The following is a 27,832-nucleotide window of genomic DNA, read 5'->3' as shown; positions in this document are numbered from 1 at the left end:
TAACCATATGTTTTGTAAGTGAAGACAGTGAGGTCGGAAAGATTGTATTACTTGCCTAACATCTTAAAGCTAAAAACCAAGCCAGATTTGACTTTGTCTCTGGAACTCCAGAATCCAAGTTGCATCTATTGTGTGTTGTGTATACTTCACAGAACAGAATCAAGATTGGGCTTGGCCTATATTTAAATTTTGTACAAACTCACATATCCAGCAAATTTTCAATATAGTTGTTTTTAACCTTTCATACTTTTTTTTTTTTTATTTCAGATTAGTGTAAGGGTACATACAACTAGGTTACATTGTTTGCATTTGTTATGTAAAGTCTTAACCTTTTGTACTTGTAAAGTGAGCTGGTTAACGTGCATCAGTGACCCACAGCCTGCAGAGCACTCCAGGAGATAACAGGGAGGGACGCACGAGCTACAGAATTTTCTGTTGAAAGCACAAGGTTTGATCTTCATTTCCAAAGTAGGCTTGAAGGACCTTGTTTGCAAGAAAGAATGCAAAAATAAATAATAAAAATGTTTTGTCTTAGTAGCACAGCAAGACTTTAAAATGGAATTAAATTTATTTTCACTCGAACAATCACATTTGTCTATGAAATGTAAGTGTGCTAGCATACATTTTTCCTTTTTTTTTCATGCTGTGGAGGAGGAAATGTTTTAATTCATGAATAGTATACTTGGTATGCATCTGATTGTCCTATGCATAAATCACTTATTAAGCCTTCTGTCAACTGCATTTAACTAAATAATAGTTCTCTTTCATCTTTAAGAAGAAATATCCATATGTGATGCCTCCAGATTTTTACAGAGGAACAAGCTAGTCCTGTTTAAAATCATAACCATCAACACCATCTAAGTTATACAAAACAAGGATCAGGCTATTTATTTACTGATAGAATTTTTGGAGTGGTTTTGTGTAAAGCCTGACTTTCACGCCAGTCTTCCTCAGAGGAACATTCTTTAACATTTTCCCTACTAATATCACTGACTATAAGAAGCAAAACAAAACAATTATAGGACACTTAAATAAGATGTTATTTAAGCTGTCTTAGTTTTTTTTTTCCTTGCATTCATTCCTTCAAGCAAGGAAATCCTTTCCTTCTTAAAGGAAAAAAAAACAAAGATTTTTCATCCTTGAAGACTCAATTTTCAAGCAAAATTGCCCTCAGAAATGTACAACCCCGGGTGGCCCCTGTGGCTCAGTGAGCAGGGTGCCGGCCCCATATACCGAGGGTGGTGGGTTCAAACCTGGCCCCGGCCAAACTGCAACAAAAAAAAAGCCGGGCGTTGTGGCGGGCGCCTGTAGTCCCAGCTACTCGGGAGGCTGAGGCAGGAGAATCGCCTAGGTCCAGGAGTTGGAGGTTGCTGTGAGCTGTGTGACGCCACGGCACTCTACTGAGGGCGATAAAGTGAAACTCTGTCTCTACAAAAAAAAAAAAAAGAAATGTACAACCCCTCAGCAGAACGCCAGGCAGAGGTGTTTAGCAAATATTGATGAATAATCAATATAATTTTTTTTAACAAAAAACTGCTGTCCTCAACACAAGGGACGTGAGATGCTATGATACAAAGAGCAGGACTGCAGTTGGCTGTCACATGCACTGTCTATACTGGGGATAGCCGATTTATGTTTTGTTGTTATTTTCTTTCTGGTTTTTGCTTGTTTGTTTGTTTTGTTTTTTAGAGATAGAGGTCTAGCTATGATGTCCAGAACTCCTGGGCTCAATCCTGCTGTTTTTAGCCTTCCAAATTGCTGGAACTGTAGGTATCTACCACTGTCCCACAAATGAACTAGAGTATGGAGTGGCTTCTTGGAATGCAAAAGATTGCTTATCAGGGTGGCTTAGGTGACTGTGGGTGATTGGGCGTCTACGTAACATGAGATGTTCTGTTGGAATTAAGACTGCAGGCTGTGGGACCATGCGGACCTGCGTCGAAGCCCGGCTCTGCTCTTTCCCAGCTGCATCAGACAGACTCTGTTAGAACAGAAGCCGAAGGTATTAGTATCATTTATTCTATCTCTTCGTTTTCAGAAAATTCCTCCACATCTTCAAAATAATAGTTCACTCATGTATTAAACAAAAAAGTATTCTTAAATTGGAGTAAAATAAACATATGTGCAATCTTTTAAAAAGGGCTATTCCTTCTAAAAAGATTAAATTTTATTTAAATAATTTTAATTAAATAATGAAAATAATAAAAAAAAAGAAAGATTACAGAGATTCCTGGCAGCAGTTTTATAGCTATAAACCTGGAATAAAAATACCTATTGCATAGGATTAAAATGGAGATTTTTCAAGGTATATCAAAGCGTAGCAATAAGCAAATAATAATTTTTCAGTATGTAAAAGGCAAGTCCTTTATGATGCTGGTTTGTTATTCTGTTACTGCTGCCATTATGCTGGTTTCTTCTCTTGGAGTCCACAGGGGGAATTTTTGCTGACTCAGACTTTTCAGTGTCAGGAAGACTCTCAACAGACACCTCACATAATCTAGAACACAATTAACTTTTCCTTGACACTGAAATCTTTTTTTTTTTTTTTGGTAGAGACATAGTCTCACTCTGTCACCCTCAGTAGAGTGCTGCAGCGTTACAGCTCACAGCAACCTCCAACACCTGGGCTCAGACGATTCTCTTGCCTCAGCCTCCCGAGTAGCTGGGACTACAGGTGCCCACCACAACACCCAGCTAGACACTGAAATCTTGATGGTTCTTCCAAGGTTGAACTGGGGCTTTAGTTTGAATGCAATGATCATGAATGTTATTTGCTAGAAATATCTAGTTTAAAAAGTATTAAGTAAATATCTAGTTATTTGCTAGAAATATCTCTTATACATTATGCCTAGTACAAAAGATTTAGTGGACTTTGGAAGAAAAATATTTGAATATCTGAATAATAAATTTGAAATAAATAAGAAATTTGTATGGCATGGGACACATGATTTTATCTAAGTAACTCCCCTCCCAAAATATATGTCCAAGTTGTGTTATATACTTTTTTAATTTTATAGGGTCTGGGTATTTCCTCCAAGGCTAAATATTTCTAAGAATACTTTGCATACAGATATATATTAACATACTATTTATTACTTAAAGGCAAAGTGGCCTATAAAATAAATTTTCCAACATGTCCATCTTATGATACTAGGACTAGCTGTAGTAGAATAGCCCTGAGAAATCCATTCAAAATCCTTTGGCTTTTTTTGTGTAAAGGTAGACATTTTCTGTAAATATTTATAAGTGCACCTTTTTCATGACTGGTAGACTACGATGTTCATGTCACCTTAAAAGTTTCATAAAGTAGAATTTTAAAGGTAGAGCCTTTTAGAGCGATTTTTGGATTTCTGTCTTAAAAATCCCAGAAGTCCTCCATGCAAATAGTACAGCTTCAGTTAACTCCGACATTAATTCATTGAGGCTGGGAGACTTTCTCTTCCAGGCTCTAAATTTATTCAAGTCCCAGAGTAATGTGGTGGGTTAAGTTTACTTAATGTCTTCGTTGGCCTCAAGGTTCCACCTTCACTTGCTGTTTAACATTCCTTTCCAGATTCTTAAAAATCCCATTACATCAAAAAGAAATTTTATGCCTTAATACAAAGTAATCATGAAAGAACAGACTTGTCAACTTCATTCCTGGTAGCAGCTTTTGGCTTCTTTTCTCCACTTTGAACTAAGGTAGCAATTTAACACAGCTTTAGAAAAAATGTAAAAGTAACACTTTCAGGATATACTTTTTCATTTCTAAGGTCAACAGTATGTTTTATTAGTTTACCGTATGATTTACTAGTTTGATTTTTCCCATACGGTACCATGATCCATGTAGCTTTCTATTTTTTAATCGGTCTGTCTAACCAAATTGCTCCTGGAATTTTTTATGTGATTTTTTTTTCAGTTAGCGCACACACAATATTGCATGAAAGAACATGGTAACCAAATGCTAACATCAACCACAGAAAGGGAACTCCCACAGAACGTGGGAACCTCATTCTTAGAGCTTCCTGCTCCTGACTAGAGCATGACTTTAGCTTTCAAGCAGCACAAAAAGAGCTTGGCACCAATGACCGTGACTCTGTCCTTAGCCAGGAACAGAACACACACCAAGAAATGTCGCACAGGGGCCGTGCATGACAGATCAAAGTGATTAGTCAATTTCAACAATATGAAATATGGTATTCACGCAGAAGAATCCTCTTTATCTTGTTAAAAACCACATTTCTTAAAAAAAAAAAAAAAAGAAAAGAAAGTGAGAGAGAGAAGAAAAGAAAGAGGAGGTTGGGGTTTGAAAACCTAACGTGTAAGACAGAGTCTATCTGAGTCATATATAAACTACATTATCAAATTCTAAAGGAGGATCCCATAATATGTACTTGAGGCTCCTAGATTTCTGTCTGCCTTATGCTTTTATTGGCAGAGCTAGAAAGAGATTCTGCACTATGTTAACTAGTAAAATGAATGATAAGAATTGGCTTTGGCTTGATGCAAAGATCAAGTACAATCCTTTCTTGAAATCTAACTCCTCCAACCTACAGAAAGCTCTCCTATCTCTAAATTGACATTATGTGTACAGTCTGTATCAAACAATTTACTTAATAGTTTTTATCCTGGTTTAGTTAGATAATTTTTCTGAGAGAATCGGAAGGTATTTAGGGCTAAAACTATTTACTTTTCATTTTTGTTCTACCAGGCTTTATGCAGTGGGTTTGGTGACAGGAGCCATATTATCAACTTTCTTGATATTCAGAAATACATAATTGAAGAGCTAACTAATAAAAAAAAAAATGCTGGCCTAAACATAACAAATAAACTTAAAAAGTATTTTTCCAACTCAACCAATATGTCTCTGACACATAGATTATGGCATCTCACTGATATTTTATGTAAGAATGGAGAAAATTTCCCCACTTTAATTAAATCTGGGAAATACTAATCACTCATTTTACACACAACTCCATGAAAAACTCTAGAAGGATACAAGTTTCAGGTGCACTAGCTCCACATCCACACCAAAGTTTGCCACTAATGCCCTGAAAGAAGTGGCTTACTTTTTATAGCATCTTTTTCTATATGTCCACTTGGCTTCTTATCATTAGTGGTACACTGGTAAAGTTCAACCACCAAGTCTCCAGGAAAAAATTAAAGCTCTTACTTAAAGCATTTGCTTATTTCTATGCTATAAATTCTCCCATAGGGCTGATTTTAAGGTACCAATGTGATGTCTTTGAACACAGTTGAGAAAAGATGGTACTACTGGGTCCTGGGAGCCATGCAAGCCAGCACTAGCACACCAGCCACCCCAAAGGCTGCATCTAACAATCAGGTCGAAGGAAGGGAACGTCGTGCAGGATACATGATGAACTTGCAGGTGTAAGTCTTGGCAGGGCACTAGTTAGAAAGGTTTAAGGCCTTGTTGGTTCATAGAATTTAAAGGGAGGGAAATTGAATTTAGTGAGACATCAGTATAAAAAAAATCTATGGAAGGTAAATGTTGGTGTGAATGCCAATTTTAATCATTCTAAAGGAGGAGAGACTCTCTAACTAGTTTAATAGAGACATCGTGTGTTTCCACTTAGGGGAGATCTTAGTTTCCTTTAACCTGGAGAAATTAAGGAAAAGTTGAAAGACTACTTAATATCAGATGGTTGAGGAATACAACAGCTGTTAGAATTCTCTACATTCTTTGATCTCATGAAGCTGGAAATGTAATTGAACTAAAAACTTTTAGCTTTTTAGTCTGCGATTTGAAGGAAGTTTCTGGCTTTGTGAATCTATACAAGAGATTTTGAGAAGTTATTTGTAACAGAATATATTTAAAAAATTCAAATATATAAATATTTTATAAATATCAATATCCATCCAAGATAAGTTTAATAATTCCAGGAACAATGTCATAATAAAATAATTAATACATCTATTCTAACCCCTGTATTCTATCTTTAAGCTTGGATATGATTTTGGTTTATTTGTTTACTGTTTTGTTTACTGCTTTTAGCATGGCCAAATACTTCTCAAAGTAATTTCATGTTTTTCTAACAACTATTTGTAGATCTATACCTCACATAAATCCTAACCCATAGCTTAGGAGGCTGATTGTAATTCAAATCTCTCATCCCTCAATACAATGTGGTATATAAGAGTTTTAACTTTCTGTTGAAATCCTTTGTAAAACCATTTACACAGACTCATGAAGCATTAAGTCTTTTCGCCTTTGCAGTGTTTTCAAGCACAGGGGGTGAGCTGGTCCACTTAGTCCCTAACATAATTTAAAAATAACAGTCCTTCTCTGAATCTTGTTGCTGTCCTGGCAGTCAACTCTAAGTCTCCCTCCCTCCAATATTAAGACATGGTTCTACTTGAAATACCATGTAATTGAAATTACAAGCTCTGTGTTCTTCCTGGCAGTAAGCCAAAATATTTGAAACCAGCTTATGGTAAGCATATATTGAGCTAAGAACTGTCATGTTACAATATGGTATTGATTATGGTCATTGTTCCAGTTTGCCCAGGGGTCCACTAGCATTAAACACAATAAGAATTTCCTAAAACACTAAAGTCTCCTATACATATAAGAGTCCCTTTCCAGATTCTTTTGCCTTCTCTAATAATAATGCTTCTTTTTGCTGTTCTTTTGTGCATAGTGCCTTCCAGCTAGTACAACAGCAAACAATTTTAGAGCCACAGCACTTGCTATAAAAGCCATATGCTTCAGACTAAAAGAGTACATCTCTTGACTCCCAGCCCCAGCACTTATTGGCTGTGACCATAAATATAAGGTCTTAGAGTTTGTATTCCCTCGTCTTCAAAAAATGGGATTAACAATATCTGCCTAGTTGGAGTACTATCAAAATTAGAAGTAACATCTGTAAAACTTCTAGAGCATGAATAGACAGAGTGGACGTAATTCAAGAACAATGATAATGAGGTTGGTTAAGAAAGGATCATTTCCCCAGGATTTCTGATTCTTCACAAGCAGTGCACCAAAGCACAGCACACTAACTATTCCTGTGGGTTTTAGAATTGTCTGTTTGTGGATTACACACAGAATTCAGTTTTTTTTTATTGTGGTATAATACACAGAACATGACATGTACTATTTTACATTTATAATGTACGATCGAGGTGACATAAAGTACATTCACAATATTGTGCAACCATCACTACTGTCTAATCACCGAAACCCTGTAAGCAGCCAAAACCCTTTCTTTGCTTTCCTCCCAGTCCCTGGCAACTCCTAATCAGCGTTCTGTCTTTATGATTAGCCGATTCTGGATATTTCATATAAATGAATTCGTAGAAACCTTCTGTGCCTAGCTTCTTTCAGTTAGCATGAGGTCGCAATGTTCTTCCACGTTGCAGAATGCATTACATGTTGTTTCTTATGGCTGAATGATAATCTGTTCTATATTTTATCCAGGTCACGTACATTGGGTAGCTTCACACTTTTTGGCTATTGTGAATAGTGTTACGAACAGTTATAGAAAGGTTTTTCTCTGAATACTTGTTCTCAGGTTTTTGGAGTATGCATCTAGCAGTGGAATTGTTAGACTTTATGGTGATTCCATGTTTCAAAGCTTTCATTTTGGCCTCTGAAAAATTTCAAGGGAGAAAATTTTAAAGTTAAATATAAATTTACCATATGACCCAGCAATTCCACTCCTAGGAATCTCCCATGAGAAGTGAAAACATGTGTCCATGGAAAGACTTGCATAAGAATCTTTATAACAGAACCATTCACACTCTCCCAGTATTAGAAAGAGCCCAAATGTCCATCAACTCATGAATAAATAAACAAATGTGGTATATACAACCACGGGGTATTATTATATGAAGAATAAGCTACTTTGTCCTATGCAACATGGTCATACCACAATTAGGATGAGCCTGAAACATCAAAAACATTATGTTAAGTTAAAGAGGTCAGATGCAAAAGACTGTCTACTGCATTATTCCATTTATGCGAAATGTCCAGAATCAGCAAAACAATAGAAACAGACAGTAGATTAGTGGTTACCTAGGACTGGGAGCGGAAGTGGATATTAACCATGAACAGGCATAAGGAATCTTGTTGGGGCCATGACAATGTCCTCAAATTGGATTATGATGATGGTCTCACAACTCAGGAAACTTACCAGAAGAGTTGAATTATATACTTATAATGTAGAAATTTCATAATCTATAAATTAGGCCTCCATAACACTATAAAAACAATCACATTGGAGAAAAATGCAAAGCAAAAAAAAAAAAAAAAGCCTTTCCTCCTAATTACCCACTGCTAATCTGGGTCCATAAATTCATTATCATATACAAGATAGCAAAGGTTCCCACCTGGTGTCCTTGTCATCTCCAGAATTGTTCTCCATTCAAATCTAATAACATCAAGTCACCACCAGATTATTCCTTCTAATATTTCAAATAATAGAATATGCTCAGAGGTGTCCAGAAGATCCCTGCTGCCTTCAATCTAATAATCAAGATGCACAAACTACCATTATTTCTGCAACTCAGTAGCAAACCACATGTTCCAATGAGGCAAGTTTCTATGACACTTGCAAAATCATTTCTCCTAAACCCAAGGTTTCCTCACATGTCTTGTACTTACCCAGTGTGTTTTGCCCTTTCTCTTATTACATAGAAAAGTCCTAAGATTTAAGATTTTCCTCAAGCTTCATTTCAGGTTTTTAAGCCTGTTTTGTAGTAATAGTTGCCTTAAAACTTAAATTTTACTCTTAAATGTAGATGGCTTTGGGCTATAGAGAGCTCAGGAACCAGTTTGTCTAGGTTTGACTTTTTGCTGGAACATTTGTAAGTCCCGTCCTAATTAACCTTTAATTAATTTATTCATTAATAAACATAACATTTCATTGGTTTGTTGTGGAAATTGCATGCCATGCAGAACACTTAGTCCAGCAAATGGCATAGTGAAAGAATTAGCAAATGACAGTTTTTATTATAATTTTTTAATTTTTCTTTATTAAATTTTAATCTAATTTCTAGTAAATGCCTTAACTCCTATGACTAGATGGTAGTGTTTGAAAATAGCGATTATGCCCAAAATGTTTTTGTTTCCTCCACAGGCCTGGAAGCAATTACTAGGACAACCATTTATTAACTGACTCCTTGTTTTATTGACTAATTAATTTAAATTACTGAAAGACGAATAGAATTTCAGCATCTATGCAGTATCTTATGAATTTTTTTGCTTCTTTTTATTTCCATTTCTACGTGAATGGCTATCTTTTTGAGTATGTCTGTACTTGGACACCACAGGCAGAGAGCAATACAACTTGAGCATCACAATGCTTTATACCCAGATAATATCACCAGAAAATAGTAAAATAATAATTTTCATTTCCAGAGACCCATAGTCGCATTATTCATTGATGTATTCATTCATTTCTTTGCCTGCATAATTATGCTCCAAGATGAAAATAAATAAGATCCATCTAATAATAGACTGAGCTAGAGAGATTAATAATAGCCTTGCTTAAAGAATCAAAGCATATGAAACTGAGGTGGGCAGAAGAATGCAGCATCAATTGTGTCACAAAGAAAATATACAAGGAAAGTCAGGAAAGAATTTAGAAAGCTTAACACTAATAAAAGAGATTTTCCAGAGGCCACGAGTGTTTTCCATGAAGTGGGAAAATAAAATATGAAATAAAATATGAAAGCATGAAACTAACATGTTATGATTCCAAGGTGGACAACCCATTCATAATGGCTGGAGAGAAAGGATAGACAATACAGAAATGAGTGGGTCAGTATGTTGAGACTTATTTATGTCAAACCAACTAGATTGAATGTCATCCTTCCAGCAACAGTAACATGATCAAATTTTTATTTTAGAACATCTTTGTTTTTAATAGAATGAATTGATGGAACATGAAACTGAAGGCAGAGATAATTTTCAAAATGATTTGGGTAAAAGAGTGTAAGAATTTCGAATTGAGGCTAAAACAAGGGGACTTTAAGGAATTTGGCTTTAATATTTCAAGAATGAAATGGCCATAGGACATTCCAGGGATAGGTTCTATGTTGTTGTCAATGCTGCTGTGTTTGTTTTTCTTCTTCTTCATGACATGTGGTAATATTTTGGTTTGGTTTGGTTTTGTATATATAATTCTGATCCTCAGGGAAAGATCCAGAAAAGAAAGCTGAATTTAAAGTCAAGAGAGTTTATGGATGGGAAAGACATTACTCAGAGAGTATACAAGATGAGAAGACAAAAAAAATGTTGGTGAACAGCAAAATTTTAGAGGTAAACAGAGGAAGTAGCAAGGAGGCCTGACAGAGATTATCAGGAAGCCGGGTGATGAGAAAAGAATGGTGTCTCACTAATGGCTAACAAACATTTTAAAAAATGCTCATCTGCCCTGATCATCAGAGAAATGCTAATCAAAACCACTGTGAGATATCCCCTAACCCCAGAGAGAACAGCCCACATCACAAAGTCTCAAAGCTGCAGATGCTGGCGTGAATGTGGAGAGAAGGGAACACTTTTACACTGTTAGTTGGAATGCAAACTAGTATAACCTTTTTGGAAGGAAGTATTGAGAATCCTCAAAGAACTCAGAATAGACCTCCCATTTGGTCCTGTAATCCCATTACTAGGCTTCTACCCAGAAGAAAAAAATCATTTTATCGTAAGTACATTTGCACTAGATTGTTTATTGCAGCTCAATTTGCAATCGCCAAAATGTGGAAACAACCCAAATCCCCACCAACCTAGGGATGGATTAATAAGTTGTGGTATATGTATACTATGGAATACTATTCAGCTATAAAAAAGATTGAGACTTTACATCTTTTGTATTAACCTGGATTGAGTTGAAACACATTCTTCTTAGTAAAGCATCACAAGAATGGAGAAGCAAGAATCCAATATACTCAATACTAATATGAAGCCAGTAGATGATCTAATACATGCCCACATAAGAGAAAAACTCAAATCAATTCAGAGTGGGGGGAGGGGGAACGAGGGAAAAGGGAGAGGTGAGGAGAGAGGAGGATGGGTGTGCTCCCACTTAATGGGCACAATGTCAGGGTGTATGGCACACCTCAAAGGTGTGGGATGCAATTATAAGAGGGAATTTACCTAACAAATGCAAACATTGTAAACTAATTCTTTGCACTCTTAAATTAACCTGAAACAATAGAAAAGTAAAAAAATAAATAAATAAAATATAATCTTAAATGTAAATGTAGGATAAAAACACATTCATTAGGCAATGTGAAAAATGGGTGTCTCAAAAGACAAAAGAAGCAGGAGTTTCAGGAAAAAGGAGTGGATATCAACTATGTCAATTTCACAGAATGATTAAATAAAATGAAAGCTGAAAGGAGTTCATTGAATTTGATATGAAGAAATGAATTTTCACTTTTACAATGGTTTCAAGAATTAATGAGTAGTAAAGAAATTGAGTCTCACCAAGATGTTGGTGCAAAGGGAGACCAGGGGCAATAGTCACTAAAGGTGGAACATGATATCATTTGTTTGCCATTAGAAGATGCTTGAGAATGTCCATCCATAGCTTGAAGGAAAGTAGGAAGGGAAGTGTTACCAATATAGCAAAGAGAGAGAGAGAGAGAGAGAGAGAGAGAGAGAGAAGTACGTATTTTGGAATGGGGGGAAAGAATTCTATCAAGAACAATTCTGGAACAGAGTAATTCAAACCTTTGCTGAGACTGGATGAAAATAAGGGAGACGGGCTGCTCACATAGGGGATTATTGGCCTAGTGGTCATCAAAGGACTTTAGACCACAGGGATCCATGTTTTATCTGTTTGGTTTTACTTGCTTGCAAGTTTTACTTTGACTTGACAAGTAGGAAGCTAGGATCAGGTTTGGAATAGTGATAGGGAGACTGAGATAGGGAGACGATTAAGGGCAGATTAAAGCTGGAAGTTAGTAGTAAAGGAAGTGGGCAAAGCATTGACAAGAGGTGCACTGAGGGCCTGCCTGGACGGACAGCCACAGTTATGAAGGATGAAGGCCTGGGGCCTGGAGTTCACAGGGAAGTCAAAGGAGTGGGAGCAAGGGAGTGAGAAAACCAAACAGGTTTTACCATTAGAGACTGACACCCTGGAGTTAGGGTACAGCAGTAGATGGAAACTAGGTGACGGTGAGGTTGAAGGTGTGATCATTGGTATCAGACACCAGGTAAAGGGTACTGAAGAGCAGGAAGAAGAGAAATTTTAAAGATAGAATGTTGAACAGATTTGTTACGTCCTATCAAATTCTTCAATGACAGGAGAGTGTGAGGGAGGGGTAAATTGACAATATGAACGTCAGAGAAAGAAGACCTTTTATTTGGAGTTGAAAATGAATGATCAGAAAGTTCCAGTTCCAGTAAAGAACAATGTTAAACACAATATTACCTCACATAACTGTAGCAGGAACAAATATGAATATTTGCAAAAAAAAAAAAAAGAACAAGTGACAAATGTCTGGGAAAGTATTAATGTTAGGTTTTCATTAAGGACAGAAAGTAGAGGGACCAATAGGAAAAGAGATTATACATGGAAGCCATATTATTTTCTATTAAATAAGAGATAAGAATAAGTTGGTTTCCCATTGTACAGAAAGCTGTCTAACCCTCTTCTACACTCATGTTTCAAACTGATACAACCACCACAACGATAATAACAATAATATCCCATCATACTCAAACATTTTGTTTGGATCCAATCTTTTTCAATTTGACAAAAAGTGAAATTTCTAAAGGGATTAAAGATTACAAAATGAAAATCTTTCAGATCTACATTATCCAATAGCTCTCAGCCCAACAACCAGACTCCAGCAAATTGGAAGGAAGCTAAGAAAGAGGATCTGTAGCTTTAAGCATAGTTAAAAGAGTTAATAATGTTATATTTGAAGGATTCTACTCAGGACAATAGCCATTTGGAAAAAGCAGCTCATGAATAAAAGAACACTAAAAGATTCTCAGAGTGCTTTTTTTTCCACCTTCAATTCAATCTATCAAGCATTTGTTGAGCAACTCCCTTTCTTGGCCCAGGGCTAGGTACTAAATATCTTAATAGGAACATGACTACCTATGATAGAAATTCTATTTTCTATTTTATTATATTACCAGGAAAAAATCCTAGTGTGATAATCACAGAATCCACATCACAGAAATTTCTGGAATCATATCAAACAGAGGTAAAATAACTTGATTCATAATTTTGCAAGTTACACTGCTGTTTGCTAAAATTCAAAAGTTCATTCAGAATGAGCCTAAAGAAATTCCAGCGTCTACGAGATCTGGAGTGGCTTAGACTCTCTGAGGTTTCCTTCACAGCTTTAAAAGGGGGATACTTACTTCCAGGTTTGTAGAAATAATACAAAAGCATTTTATGAATTGCAATGCACATATAAATGTTAGTTACAGATTTTTGAAAACCAGCCACAAAGATGTGGAAAGACCAAGTTTGCCTTGTTACAGTCTATTTTACTGACTGTTTGAAAACACATCAGAAGTGGACTATTTATTTGACATTTGCAAATTATGGCTGAGCAGAGATTTAAAAACCACAGATAAAATGAGTACATTATGCTTGAATTTTCAATATACAAAAGATGATTTATTAAGTTTCATTGCTTTCCTTTTATGTCAACAGCTGTATGAAAAAGTCACTGGTTAAGAAATGAAGAACATCAGCCTTCTGTTGTCCAGCAGGAAACCAGCCCATACTGGAATAAGGCTGTTTCCCTAAATGTTACTGGAAAGCTGTTGAACCTAAGGTCATCAACTAACTCCATTTTGTAGAAACAGCTTCCTGAGATGGAATTTAAGTAACTGGACCATTTCACAGAAAGAGGGAAAGTGGAAACTTGGTGTTTTACAAATTTGCATTAGGAATAATATAGTTAAAATGTAATGTTCATTAAAAGGGAAAGTGATAAAATTGGCTACGGTCCATCCTCAAGTATAAAACACTTTCTCCTGACTTTCCAATAATTTTCTCCTATTAATGACTTACTGAAGTAACAGTTTTTTCTTTTCTTTTTCTCAAGTTGAAGAGTAATTAAAAGATGCAGTCAAATATTTAATTAAATCTATAAAGACTGGATTTGTCAGCTATGCTTACAAATAAAGAAATTATAACTGTGGCCTCCTGTATCTAATTTTATCAGTCTTAAAAAAGTTTAATGACATTTTGTTTAATGGAGGTGAATTTATTAAATTGTTACTTGACCAAAGCAGACATAATTTTCCAGGCCCTTAAAGGCATTCAAAATCTTCAATATGAATTTCCTTGTAAAAAAAATTGTCTTTATAATTCTCTAAAAATCATTGAGCCCTAAAACTGCTAATGAAACACAGAAAACATTCACATAATACAAAAGTAACAGGCAGCTGGATATTAGTGTTAATACTCTCTAAGAAAATAAGGGTAAGTGTTCAAATCTCAGAATAATTTGGGTAGTAATTTCAATTTGTTTATAGGAGGACAATTCTCACATTCAAAACATATCTTACATGCAAATCTCACATGTAAAATATCATTGAAACTGCTTCCTGATGCCCAAGTGCACAGTCCTTGGCCTTTAAAAACAGGTGGGAAAGGGATGATCTTGATCCTAGCAGAGCCCTGAGGTAGATCACTGTAGCTTTGGAGTGTGACGGTTCCGACCATACCTCCGCCGTTAGCTACAGTTATTTACCTTCTCTAAAACTTGGCCTTTCCATCTAAAAATGAAGATTAAAAAAAAGATAAAAAAACATTAAAAAGAAATTAAAAATAAAAATGAAGCTAAACTTGCTTCTCAAAGTGGTTGCGTAATTTTAAACGAATTAATTTAGGTAAAGCTAAAGAATGTCCCCTGATTGCAGCCAGGGTCCCTGCTCTCGATGGGAGCATATGGTAGTATAAGAGAGCTGTGAGCCATTCTCAACTAATTTCTCCCTCATTGAATCTCAAGCAAAAATGTCTGATATCCTGAAGTAGCCTGTATCCATCCTCTTATCCACCAGACAGGAATTCTAGGTTGGATGGTCAATATAGACAAATCAATTCAAACAGAATGGTATAGAAATGTTGAAACGGTGAGTCTGACTGCCTTGACCCAGAGTGGAAGTGGAAAAGAGATGGAGGGTAGTGTCCAGGGGGAAATAATGATGGTATTTTGTAGGAAAAAGTTTCTAAAAGAGGGCTGAGGGAGATTGGCCAGAAGAAAGGGATAAAAAAGACAAAGGCAGTTGGAGGTAGATGTGTTGGGCACAGAGACACTGTAAGCAAAATTAGAGTCGGGGAGCGTTCATTCGTCCTGTCATCTTCCAGAAATACAATCTAGTAAAGCAAATCCACCAAAGCATTATATTAATTTCCCCCTGCTCATCACTGCTTTGGCCTCCAGTGGGAGAGCCACAGGAACACGCAAGCGTAAGGAAATGTGTCCTGGCAGAAGTTAATGACTTGTGCTTCCAAGGTCTGTATTCTATTTGCTCTCGTTTGACCAGTCCTTCTGCTGCAAGTCCTAGAGACTGGGACATTCTTGTGCCTTCCTCCTCGAAGATGAGACTCAACATGTCCATTTCTCAACTTTCGCGGTCCCCAAGTACACATGTCTGATCATTCTTTGATGACTTTATCGTGACATCATTTGAAGTTTGTCTCTTAGTTAAAAAAAAAAAAACCTCAGTATTTTTTTTCTTGATAAAGTTATCTTTCCAGAAATTCCTTTTTTAGAGTATGATTATACTCTTAACTATTGGAATGCAAATACTTTCCTAATAAACACAAAAAAGCTTAACAGGAAATGACAGACAAGTCCCAGAAATTTAGATTTAAGTGAAATAAATACAGACATCTGATTTAAAATTCTTAAGAAATACACATCGTTTGCTCTAGTTGTGCCATCCTGGAGAGATATTTACTTTCAGATTACTCAGCTTCCTTTTTCTCAGAGAAGCTGGTGTTATTTCTGAATCCAGATGTCCCAAAACACTGAACAAAATGGCCAGAAGTTAAGATTTCAGCCCTTCCCTCTAATTTCTAAGATTCTTGTGAGTATTATTTAAGCTTTACTTCAGAGACTATAAAAATCACTAGATGAAGTAGTCTAGAATAAATTTTCTACAGAAACGAATGAATCAGTGTTCATAGTCTTCCAAAAGCTTTACTGAGCGTCTCTTGAAATGTTAAGATGCTACGCCATGTGTTTCAAAAAATTACACAAGAACTCATCTTTCAGGGTTGAGATGAAAAAACAGCTAGTTATTGTTTGATGATGAAATTTTTTGATTTTGCAAAAGAAGAAGAAAAGGGAGGACATGTAAAAATAAACAGTAACTAAAACAGAAATAGCATACAAGTTAAAGGCCAACTCTCTGATGCCCAGATGATAAAGTGGTTAAGTGAGCAGATCCTATATTTGGACTACCTGGGGTAGGCCCAATCCTGGCTCCCTGGTTTACAAACTGAGTGACTTAAGACAAGCTATCACATCTCCCTCAATCTTACATTTCCCACATATCAGTTGGGTAGTAAGTAAGATCTATTGGCAAGGAAAAAGGGAAGATGTTTGTAAAGTACCCGGCAAAAACTAAGAACTAAGATTCAATAAATACTAGTTGCAACAATATTATAAATAGTAATTAAAATAAGAAAAAGTTCAAACTAATATGGAAGGGCTAAATTCTTAAAAACAAATGACACTAATAAATTTTATTCGAAAATACATGTTTCGAGCCTCACCTTACAATAACTACCAAAATAAACTCAAAATTGATTGAAGAATTCAAAGGGAAAATGGAAAGAACGTTTAGGTGAATATTTATTTAATGTTAGAGACAGAAAACTATGTAGAAGGGAATGAAAGAAATTAGAAAGAAAAGTATATCTTCTGTGTAATAAAAATACTATCATAAACAGAAAAATTACTAAAAATATTTACCACAAATATGAAATGATACAAGTCATTATTTTTAATAGATAACGGATACAAGCAAGAAAACAAACACCCCAGAAGAAATAGGACCAGCAATACAGAAAAAATAACTTATAAAAAAGTAATGGACAGGTCTAATAAATACATGTAAAAATTATTTTTCACTAATTGAAGAAATTTACAAGTAAACAGAGAAATCCAACTTCAAGGGCAAAAAGATTTCATTTTGTATTAATCAACACAATGAATTGATTTGGGTTTTTTATTTGTTTGTTTGTTTTTAATTTGCTTTTCATCTGTGTTTTAAGTAAATATTTAATTCTGATAAAAATTTGAGAAATTCCTGGTAAACATGCCAAATAGCCTTCTTATGGAATGTACGTGTATCAACAATCAAGATCTTTAAAATAGTTCATACACTTTAACTCTTTAAGGAATTTATCCTGAGGAAAGCAGCTGAGACTCTGGCTAATTTTTGTGCATAGTTATTCTCCAAAGCATTATTTCTAAGCCCCAAATCTCAGAAGCAACCTAAGCCAGTGTTTTCCAGCCTTTTTCACATCAAAATAAACATAGGAAATAACAATATTTGCACAACACACAGGGGGCCCTGGAATAGGCCATTTGCACAGAATGAGACGTCAGCCAATTACCAGAAGGCCAGGAATCCTGAGGTCCCGCCTTCTCTGTCACCAGTGCTTAGTCATCCGTAGCCTGGGACAAAATAATTGGAAATATCCAACCTCAACCCCCAACATTAATTCCAGTATGGCAACTCTATGTTATAATTTGACATTAGAATTAAAGTCTTAAACTTTAAAAGCTGAATAATTAGAGGATATTTGGTCTAATAGATATTAAAACAGCTAAAGCTACATAATGCACAGCCATTAAAGTTAGGTTTATAAAAAAATCTCACATGCGTAAACTCATTATGTAATGTAAGAAAAAGCATAATATAAAGAGTTCAATTTCTTATAAAAGGAATTTTCATTCAATATGACCTAATAGTCAAAACCTTTTCAAACATGTAGTTGCTAAAATAATGATTTCCCAAACGTTCTTTTAATAGGCAATATGTTAAGCCAAGAGAACAGCAGGAATATGTTATATTCTATTCAGTTTATTTGAGTCAGTACATTGCTGAGACTCAGACTATTGGAACACTTTTTCTTTTTTGAGACAGAGTCTCACTTTATCACCCTCAATAGAGTGCTGTGGTGTCAGCTCACAGCAACCTCCAACTCCTGGGCTTAAGCGATTCTCTTGCCTCAGCCTCCCGAGTAGCTGGGATTACAGGCTTCTGCCACAACACCCAGCTATCTTTTGGTTGCAGTTTGGCCAGGGCTGGGTTTGAACTCACCTCCCTTGGTATATGGGGCCCGCGCCCTACTCACTGAGCCACAGGTGCAAATAAGCAAAAAAAGATTGATCTTGATTAGATTGACGTGGTAGAGAGGTGAAAAGAACCCCAGAAATGTCTAGGCTTCTGTAGGGAAGCACTCTAAATCCAGACATTTTATATAACCTATGTGGTCTTCTTAGTTGAAAAAGATGGACACGTGAGGGAAACTCCTTTGCGGGGAACTTAATGTTTTTCTGTTCCCACTATGGGGCTGAATATCGACTTGATGTGCTTCCCAGCACACACCCTGCATAATTCATCAGCGCTGCGGGCTTTACCTCCCAACGCAAACAATCCATATTGCTGTTCCTCCTCTTCAGCCTATTTAAATACCAATCGAATGAAAGTTTTAGCAGCTGACAATGACTTTAATAAAGAATAAGCAATAACTTCAAAATACCGAAAATGTCAAAATATCCTGTATATTTTCTTTTTGCCCATCGTAACTAGAAGAATTAAGGGACTGATTAGGATTTCAGGCTGTCACACATATTCTTGGGTATTATTTGCCTAGAAATCAGCTGTACTTGTTCTGTATCAATGCATATTAGGCCTTTCTTCCTTCTCATTATCTTCGAAATTAAGTGCATTATTTAACTGATTGCAAGAAATAATGTCATGCTTTTAAGAATGGAGAAATGACAATATTATGTAAAGGTACAGAATTAATTACCAAAGCCACAATCAATGTTTAAACATTTATTATGTCATTCTTTATCATGTTAGGCCGTTTTTCTCTGTGTAAATGTGACATTTAGAAGTTACATTTTCAAAACTCATAGATGTTTTAAAAAGTAATATTTGCATAGTTTGGGCAAACATTTCCATCCTCAACGTGCTGCAAACCAATAGACCTAAAATGTCAGAAGGAAAAAATCCCACCACATTCCAAAATTCGGTTAGATAGCTCGCCTACTATTGCATTAGTGTCAAGCAGTTTTATTGGCATCCTAGACCTCTGAGTCAGAAAAGCCTACCAAAAATTCCACAGACAGGAAGGAAAAAAAATAATGAAAACCTTTGGGGTTGAACAAAATGTGTACTAATCACTGTTCTTTAGCAGAAAATTCATTGCTACAATTAGCTGCCAGCAATTTGCCAACACCATCTTTCAAGAGGCAAAATTCACCATAATTTATTAATTCTATTTGAGGAGATGATAACGAACATTCATGTCTTTTCTTTTTCATTTTCAAGAGTCCAAGTTGAAATCTGTTTGGCTTTAATTCTATAAATGCTAGTTGTGTGCCTATTTTTCCATGACAGATATACGATGTAAGAAAAAAATTGCAATTTGTTCATCAACTCATTCACTCAACATTGCTTCTGTTGCCCAACTCTTTAAATGAATTTACATAGAAATGATAAAATCTCTAAAATACAATGTACTTCCCATAAAATTAGACTTGAGTATGAAAAAGAATTTGGAGCATGTTTTATTGGAAACATTTAAAATGTCAAGTTGAGAGGGTGATGAAACAGGACATTTTTATAGGGGGAGGGTTTCGTGGTGGGAGTAACACAATATTACTAAGAAATTAGATATAAAGCGACAGTATCAAAATTCATAGGTAAATTAATAGTCTAAAGGTCCACTAAAAAATTATTCCTCACTCGTACTTTACACTGGAATGGTATGGGTATAATTTATTTTGATGCTTGTTGTCAAGCCTAAGTGATAATTTTGTAAATATATTTCTTTCAAATGTATAGACCTTTTTATAGACGCCTTACAAGAGAAAGGGGAAAGATCTGGGAAAGAAGAAATAAGATGGAAGGATGAGTCTCCAAGGGGACACGACTGGCCTCAAAACACTATGCAGGTTGGAGGAGAAAAGAAAGAAAAGGCATTTGTGCAACTTGCTTCTTGTGAAAAGTCATATGATTTCAGCAGATTGCCAAACTTTCCATAAGTCTTAGCAATCAATGTTCATTGTGCGTAATGAAATTCCTCTTTTAACATAATTCCCCAAAGCGCCTGGGATTTGTTATGAGAGGATTCCATTCTGCTAAGTAACCTTCAGACAGAAAATAGAAATCAGGTCAGTCTGTTGACCTAAGTACGGCATAGACTGAACCAAATTCTGAAAAGTTAACAAAAACTATTTACCTAATTCTTTCTTGTAAAAGAAATTCATTTAGGAACAGTGTCCCCCTGTGAAAACTTGCTGAAATTCTATGTTGGTGGTATGTGTTACAGGAGATAGGTGCACAGATGCTTTCTTATCTTGATTTTCCAATTACAGTTGTTACCAAAAGAGTATTACTTTTGCATCTTATCCAAATTCATTCTTTTAAAGTTCATATCCCCATGATCTTGGGGAGATGTGTAGAAAATTCCATCTTCTCACAATCAGATCCAAACCTTGCTATTTGTGAGTCGAAGTAGAAAGAATCTGGGAAGAGTGAAGAGGAAAAAAAGCCATCCACTTGTCAAAAAGCATCAACAAATGGAGTGTTTCATTTACTGATCAAAAAGTACAATATCTAGCAAGAATAAAAGTCACAAAACTTTGCCTCCAATCTAACGAAGCAGATATTCTACCAAGATAATTCCAGAATCACCAGAGTCTCTAACTTTTGGCTCAAGTTTGACACAGGAAGTTTTTTCTTGAACACGTATTTTGTACCTTTTTGCCTTCTTTCTCTGTCCTTCCCAGTTTCAGGATCCCCTTCTTGTCACGTCGCTCTCAGGTGTGAGGGATTACAGCTAGCCCAAGCTCTTACATTAAAATGGACTGATTCCTTGCTCTCATAAAAATCTACCTATGATCAACCTCAAGCTCTTGGTTTTCACTACCTGCCTAATCCACTGAATGATCTATCTTTGATACTGCTTACTGATAATGGCCTAGTTTTTGCCCCTTTTATATTGCATGTGCTATTTAATAGTGACTCAGTACATAATACGTATTTGCAAATAAGTAATAATTGTATGAGTTCTGTGAAAGAGAGTCTGGGCACAGAAAAATACAAGTTTTTAGTCCTGCCCTGTCTTTGTGACCTGGGGCAAATCATAAGATCTTTGGGAAACTCATTATGCTCACCTGGAACTAAGTAAGTACTACTTAACTTCACAGAAGGGTAGTCTAGGAAAAAAGTGTTAAGTGACAGGAATTACAAAATTCAGAGACCACTGATATTAAGTATGCAAAGTGAGAAAGTGAGGCTGGGGACAGTGGCTCACACCTGTAATCCTAGTACTCCGGAAGGCCAAAACGGGTGGATTGCTTGAGCTCAGGAGTTTAAGATCAGCCTGAGGAAGAGCTAGACCCCATCACTATTAAAAGTAGGAAAGACTAGCTAGGTGTGTGGAGGGTGCCTTTAGTCCTAGCTACTTGCAAGCCTGAGAGAGGAGAATAGCTTGAGGTCAAGAGTTTGAGGTTGCTGTGAGTTATGAAGCTATAGCACTCTACAGAGGGCAACAGAGTGTAGGTGGAAATGTGGGAGAACAAGGTCGAGGGAGTAGAAACAGAGAGAGCATCTTTTTGAAGTACTTACATACACTGAATTTTTATGAAATGTTTTTGTTGATAAGGATCAGTCAAGGGATGTGGATTATAAGAAAAAGGATAAAGGAAAGACAGAAGACATGGATCCTGAAGAGAGTATGTCTGCAGGAAGACCACAGTGCATTTGGGGAGCCCCAAAAGTCTGCTGAACAGCAGCAGCACAGGCCTTGGAATAAAGACAAGAGTTGTCTTGCTGAGGCCTGGCCTTTCCCCTACAGAGAGCCGGTACAAAGAAAGGTCTCTAGGGGCAACCAGCCCTTTAGAGGTGTGCTGGAAGCAACACGTGCTTCAGGCTCTCAACAAAAGAAAAACACTCTGGTGGGATTAAAATATGAAGAACAACTTCTTTCTCCCGCCCTCCCAAGCCCCCACTCCCAAAATAAGTTTGGTGTGAGCCTGTCTGCCTGAAAGGACCTGGAGACTTAATTGCCTCCTATGGACACAGTGTGCGTGGTCAAACCTGCCATCTCTTCTCGCATATTGCTTCTAAGTCTTGTTCCTTGATCTATGAACTGTGTCCCAGTTCCTTATTTTACAAATGGCTTTGGTGGAGTAAAGTAGTTACAAAAGTTAAAAAGTAGCTTAGCTGAAATTGTAAGTATGTGAGAATGAAGATTCATAGAGCCTTTTTGTGACTTTTCATTTGGTAATTTGGAGATAATGTGGGTAATAAATACTGAGTTAACCCTGCATTAGGTGCTGGTGGTCCCCTGGGCCCACTCTTTTTAAAACCTATCTTGTCCCTTGTCTTTATTTCTTTCATTCTCTTGTCACTGCCAAGTCTTTGGGATGCCCACAGGTTGTATGAGGGGGCTGGCCCCCTACAATAGAGTGAGTCTCTGTCTCAAATAAAAAGTATGCAAAGCACTTAATAATTAAAAAGTACTATGCAAACATGTAATGTTATTCCTACTATTATTATTCTAGGTAAGTTTACATATCTCCCCAAGCAGATAAAACTCTCCAGAAGGAAAATGTCCTAAAAAGGTAACTCTGAGTATCTCCTGAGCGTTTTAAGAAATATTGTCCACAGAAATCTTTAGATTTTTCTTCTACTTCTAGCACAAAAATCACATAAAATCTGTGGGAGTCACGTTATGATGGGCTAGTCATTAGTGAATAATTAATAAAATAATTGTTTTACATTTACAAGGAAAAAATCATGAGATGTTAATGGTAAATGCCTTTCTTCTTCCTTTTTCAGCTTCCCTTTCTACCTACATGTTTAATACTTCTAGAACAAAATACACTTTTTAAGATTAAGAGAATCATAGGAAATATGAAATTTGAAAAGCATGATATTGTTTTCATCAATCATTTCTGTAAAAAGATTCTGTTTTCTATTTATGAAGGTAAAACATCATAGTCAATACTACTGCTTGGTACTTTCTTTTTTGGGATTTTCCTTTTGTTGGTTTATTATTAATAAATGGATTTAACTAACAAATTCAACCTGTAGATATACGAAGAGGCTTCCAGAGAAGAGAGGAGGAGAGAGTAATTCCGGAAAAATGACTTGCTTATTTGAGGGAGGATAAAATCCCAAATCTAAATGTTGCCTTTACCTCACTTAAATATTCACAAAATGAGAAATATTCCAAGCACAGGGTAAGCCACTAAGGAAAACAGTTTCCAAGAGTCTGTTATCCTCTTCCTAATATACAACACCCAACATGGAAAGTTTGCAAATAGCATGTGTTGAAACTACTCTAAATGATTTTCGACATTTGTGGCCTGTTTATATTTTTGCAGGATATGACTCAAAATTTATTCTGAAGTATTTGGTATTCCTTGTAGTAATAAAGGAAAAAAGTTCTGTTTTTGCTCCAATTCTTATTAACATTTAGATAAAGTGACAATTTTCTCCTTAAGTACTAAAAATATCATCCTAAGAAAACACTACAGGAGTATGCTCAGGGAATATGCATCTCAACCATCCTTATTCTAATGTAATTAATTTTCATTTTAATCTGTATTTTCCTCATAGTTAAAGCAGTCGCCATCCAGAAATTGTCCTGTTCAAGGTCCTGGCATTTGTTCATTGATTTGTGTGTTGTTTTTATCCTGTTGATTTCCAAAAAAATTTAAAAAGGTAATTTGATACCAAATGAGATTGGAGAATTTTCAAGAATTTAAAATTTAATGGAAGATCAACAAAAACAAACAAAATTGAGTGATAGCAAGTTTTTTCCCCCTGGAAGAACACTATGTGGAAAGAAAGCAAAATTAAGTGTTAGTTTGAAATCACTTAGAAAATGTTTGATCAAATGCAGCTCATTTCTCTTTTATTCTTTGGGTCATTAAGTATTATTAAGAAAACCAAATTCTATGGATAGGCTATATTTTGATTTAAGAAAGCAATTATAAAAATAATCGAATAGTATCTATTTAGGAATGGGGCATATGAACTTTGATGTAATTTACAGCTGATACAACAAATCTTTGCAGAAAGTGATGAATGAGAAATTATCACAACCTAAATGATAACACATTTTTATCATCATGAGATTATGGAGACATACTAACTTTTGTAACTGGTAAAAACATTCCTTAAGCAAAAGAAATTGGCTCCACGCCCATAGTTCAGTGGCATCGGCCACATACACTGGGGCTGGTGGGTTCGAACCCAGCCCGGGTCTGCTAAACAACAACAACAACAACAACAACAACAACAAAATAGCTGGACATTGTAGTGGGCGCCTGTAGTCCCAGCTATTGGGAGGCTGAGGCAAGAGAATCATGTAAGCCCAAGAGTTTGAGATTGCTGTGAGCTGTGATGCCACGGCACTCTACCAAGGATGATATAGTGAGACTCTGTCTCAAAAAAAAAAAAAAAAAGAAAGAAAGAAAGAAAAGAAAAGAAAAGTAATGCAGCAATAGGTTATAATCCAAAAATAATATTTTTCCCATTCATATGCCCCATTATACTCTAAGATGTGGAAACACTATTTAGAACCCTGGATTTGGTTGTGTCATAATACATGTTACCAGGGACTTGGCAAATAAGGATGTGTTCAGAGAGAGCATCAAAGATATTAAAATCTTTGAAAACTATAAAATGTAAGAAGAATTGGTTAAAAGAACAAATAAGCAAGTCATTTTTCTGGAATTGGTTAAAGGAACATATTGAAAAATTCAAGTTCTCAAACGGGACATGCTGATGGCTTGTAATATCTGAACATCAGTTAAGTGTAAGAAGGATTAGATATCACTCCAGGAATAGAATTAGGACTAATGGTTGTGAGGAATGGAAGAAAATACCTAATAGATAGGAATAAAGGGTCTCTAAGAGAAATGAGAAACACTAGAAAGGTCAAGGAGGCACAGTACAAGGGAAATGGACCAGTGCCCTCTCCCGACATCGCTGGTCTCTCAGCTCTGGGACGCTGGTCCAGTTCCTGAGCTGCTCTGAGTTTCTGTTTCCTCATCTGTGGAGTCAGGCATTGGGCGGAGTTGTGACTGCAGCTTGGAAAGGAAGAGGAAAGGCTAAACCAGATGCTCACCAGGGTTCTTTCTATTTCAAAGATTCTGTCATTTCATAATAAGAGAGAGTATAGTTTTCATCCATGGTGAGAAATTATTGCTAAACTACATCTTTCATTCACCTTACGTGAAGTGTGGGCCTGCTATCATCCCAGGTGCTCTTCTGGGGATGCAGAAGAGGAAAAACAAAAAGGGCAGGAATTCTACACCTTCCGTTACAGTAAAAAGGTCGGCAATAAATGGAACAAATGAGTAAACGGCAGGCTAGAGATCATAAGTACTACATAAAAAATACAGATGGGAAATGCAAAATTTTAAGTAGAGTTGAGGAAAATGCAGTAAGAAAATAACATACAAGCAGAGATGCATTAATTTCATCAATAATTTTTAAAATTAATTTCATTATAAACTACATTGAAAAATGTAGTACCTTTAACTAAACCCTGTGGTCTAAATAATTTTTCAAGTAATGTAATCTCATCACAGAGTGTTATGGACTGAATTATGTCCCCTTAAAATTCATATGCTGATGTCCTAGCCCCAAGATCTTTAAAGAGGTAATTAAGTTAAATCAGGTTATCAGGTTGGGGACTAATGCAGTCTCCCTGGTGATATTGGTGATGCATTACTGGTGACAGGAAGAGATCAGGTCATGGACATGTACATGGGGAAGAAGGGACAGGGAAAAGACAGCCGTCGACAAGGTAGACAGGGAGACTTCAGAGGAAACCAGCCCTGACAACACTTTGAGCTTGGACTGCTGCCTCCATAATTTTGAGAAAATAAATTGTTGTTGTTTAAGCTGCCCAGTCTGTGCTACTTTGTTACAGAAATCCTGGCAAACTAATACAAAGAATATAGAAACATACAGACCCCATCAAATATTATGTTTAAGACAATGCAAGGTTGCATTAGTCATTTTTGTAGTAACTCAGAATCTTATATAAACTATATTTAGGGGCGGCACCTGTGGATCAAGGAGTAAGGCACCGGCCCCATATGCTGGAGGTGGTGGGTTCAAACCCAGCCCCTGCCAAAAACTGCCAAAAAAAAACTGTATTTAGGACATATGCAGAGATTTCCGATTCTTTTGCATTTATTCTTATAACTTAAAATTGCATTAAAATTTTTCAGCCTATTTATGGGGTACATAGTGGTGTTGTAATACATATACTGTAGTGATCAGATCAGGCTAATTAGCATATTCATCATATCAAATATTTATTATTTCTTTATTTAGAAACATTTAATATCCCTCTAGCTATTTGAATCTGTATATTATTATTATTAACTATAGCTATCTTCCAATGCTATAAAGCTTATTCCTTCTGTCTAGCTGTATAGGTTCAAATATTATGTCAATCAAATTTTTGTTTAAGTTTTGCAGAAGTTGAAAAAAATTACTTGAATAATACATAAGGAAAATTAAAAGTTCAGGTATAATCAAGAAAATTTGGAAAAAGAAGAAGGTAGGTTTTCTAATGAACATACATTTTTTATAACGTAATTATTAATACAATTCAAAGAATGGAATTTTGTCACAGAGAGGGTCCATAGACGACAAAAGGGAATCACAAGGAAGAATGTATTTTAAAAAATTATTTTTTGTGCACATGTGATTTGTCTTATAATACAATTATCATTAGAAGTGATTAGATGAAAGTATGTTTTACAATCAAAAAAGAAAAAGAAAAAAATAATCCGAATGGTTTCCTCCCAACATTCGCTACTGAAGAGATACAGTTTAACAAAAATATCTCCAGCACTTCACACCTAAAAACAGCATGCTTAAGTAATACGCAAACATTTATTTTTCTACCAATATTTGCATAATTCACCTAATGGAAGTTTAAAATGTCAGCTCATAATGTTTTAAAATATTCATGCGCACAAGCAAACAACATGAATGAGGTGGGAGAAGTTAGGTCTCCCCAACCACTGAAAGAGCTTCAGACTGCCTTGCTGTAGACCCGCAATAAAGATGGTTACTTACTGATGCCACCATTCCGTGTAACCATGTGGGAATACAATATACACACCTGAAAGCATTATTTTATGTAAAAAATGCTGTTTTCTATTCCTTTTAGACTTTCTGATCAGCAATATGCATTGATTTTAGAGATTTAAAAAAATAAGTAGATGAATATACTTACAGGTCCTGTGAAGTCAGATGCCTTCTCAAACCCTTCACCTTCCTCCATTAAAGCTTCAGTCCCAGGAAAAGAATCTAGTTTTATTTTTTTTAGATAAAGAAATTATAGTCACATAAACTGATTGTTGGAAAAATAATAGTATTTGTGAGGTAGAACATGAAACAATATTCGTTAAAACAATACTCGTTTAGCTTAAAGATAAGAAAAATGATAAGTATTTCTAATGCAGAAGACACAAAATAGTCAGGAATATACAAGAGCTATAGTTATGCAAATAAAGCAACATTTTTGGCATATTCCTTAGCTAATTGTTGGCACACATTTATATTTAATATCCTTTTTTGTTTCATAATTTTATATTTATTTGTTTTATCCATCAATTA

At 35.7% G+C, this 27,832-nt stretch overlaps 1 protein-coding gene across 1 annotated transcript in view; it reads right to left on the bottom strand.

The window, feature by feature from the left end:
- C13H8orf34 (chromosome 13 C8orf34 homolog) overlaps window positions 1-27,832 on the bottom strand; it is a 408,836-nt gene that overhangs the window by 56,117 nt on the left and 324,887 nt on the right. The window contains 1 exon segment of the mRNA XM_053559485.1: window positions 27,450-27,523. Within this exon segment, the coding sequence (XP_053415460.1) occupies window positions 27,450-27,523 (74 nt within the window).

Source organism: Nycticebus coucang, chromosome 13 (assembly GCF_027406575.1).
Source record: "Nycticebus coucang isolate mNycCou1 chromosome 13, mNycCou1.pri, whole genome shotgun sequence".
In the NCBI taxonomy this organism is placed as follows: Eukaryota; Metazoa; Chordata; class Mammalia; order Primates; family Lorisidae; genus Nycticebus; species Nycticebus coucang.
This window is presented reverse-complemented; position numbering and strand designations above follow the sequence as displayed.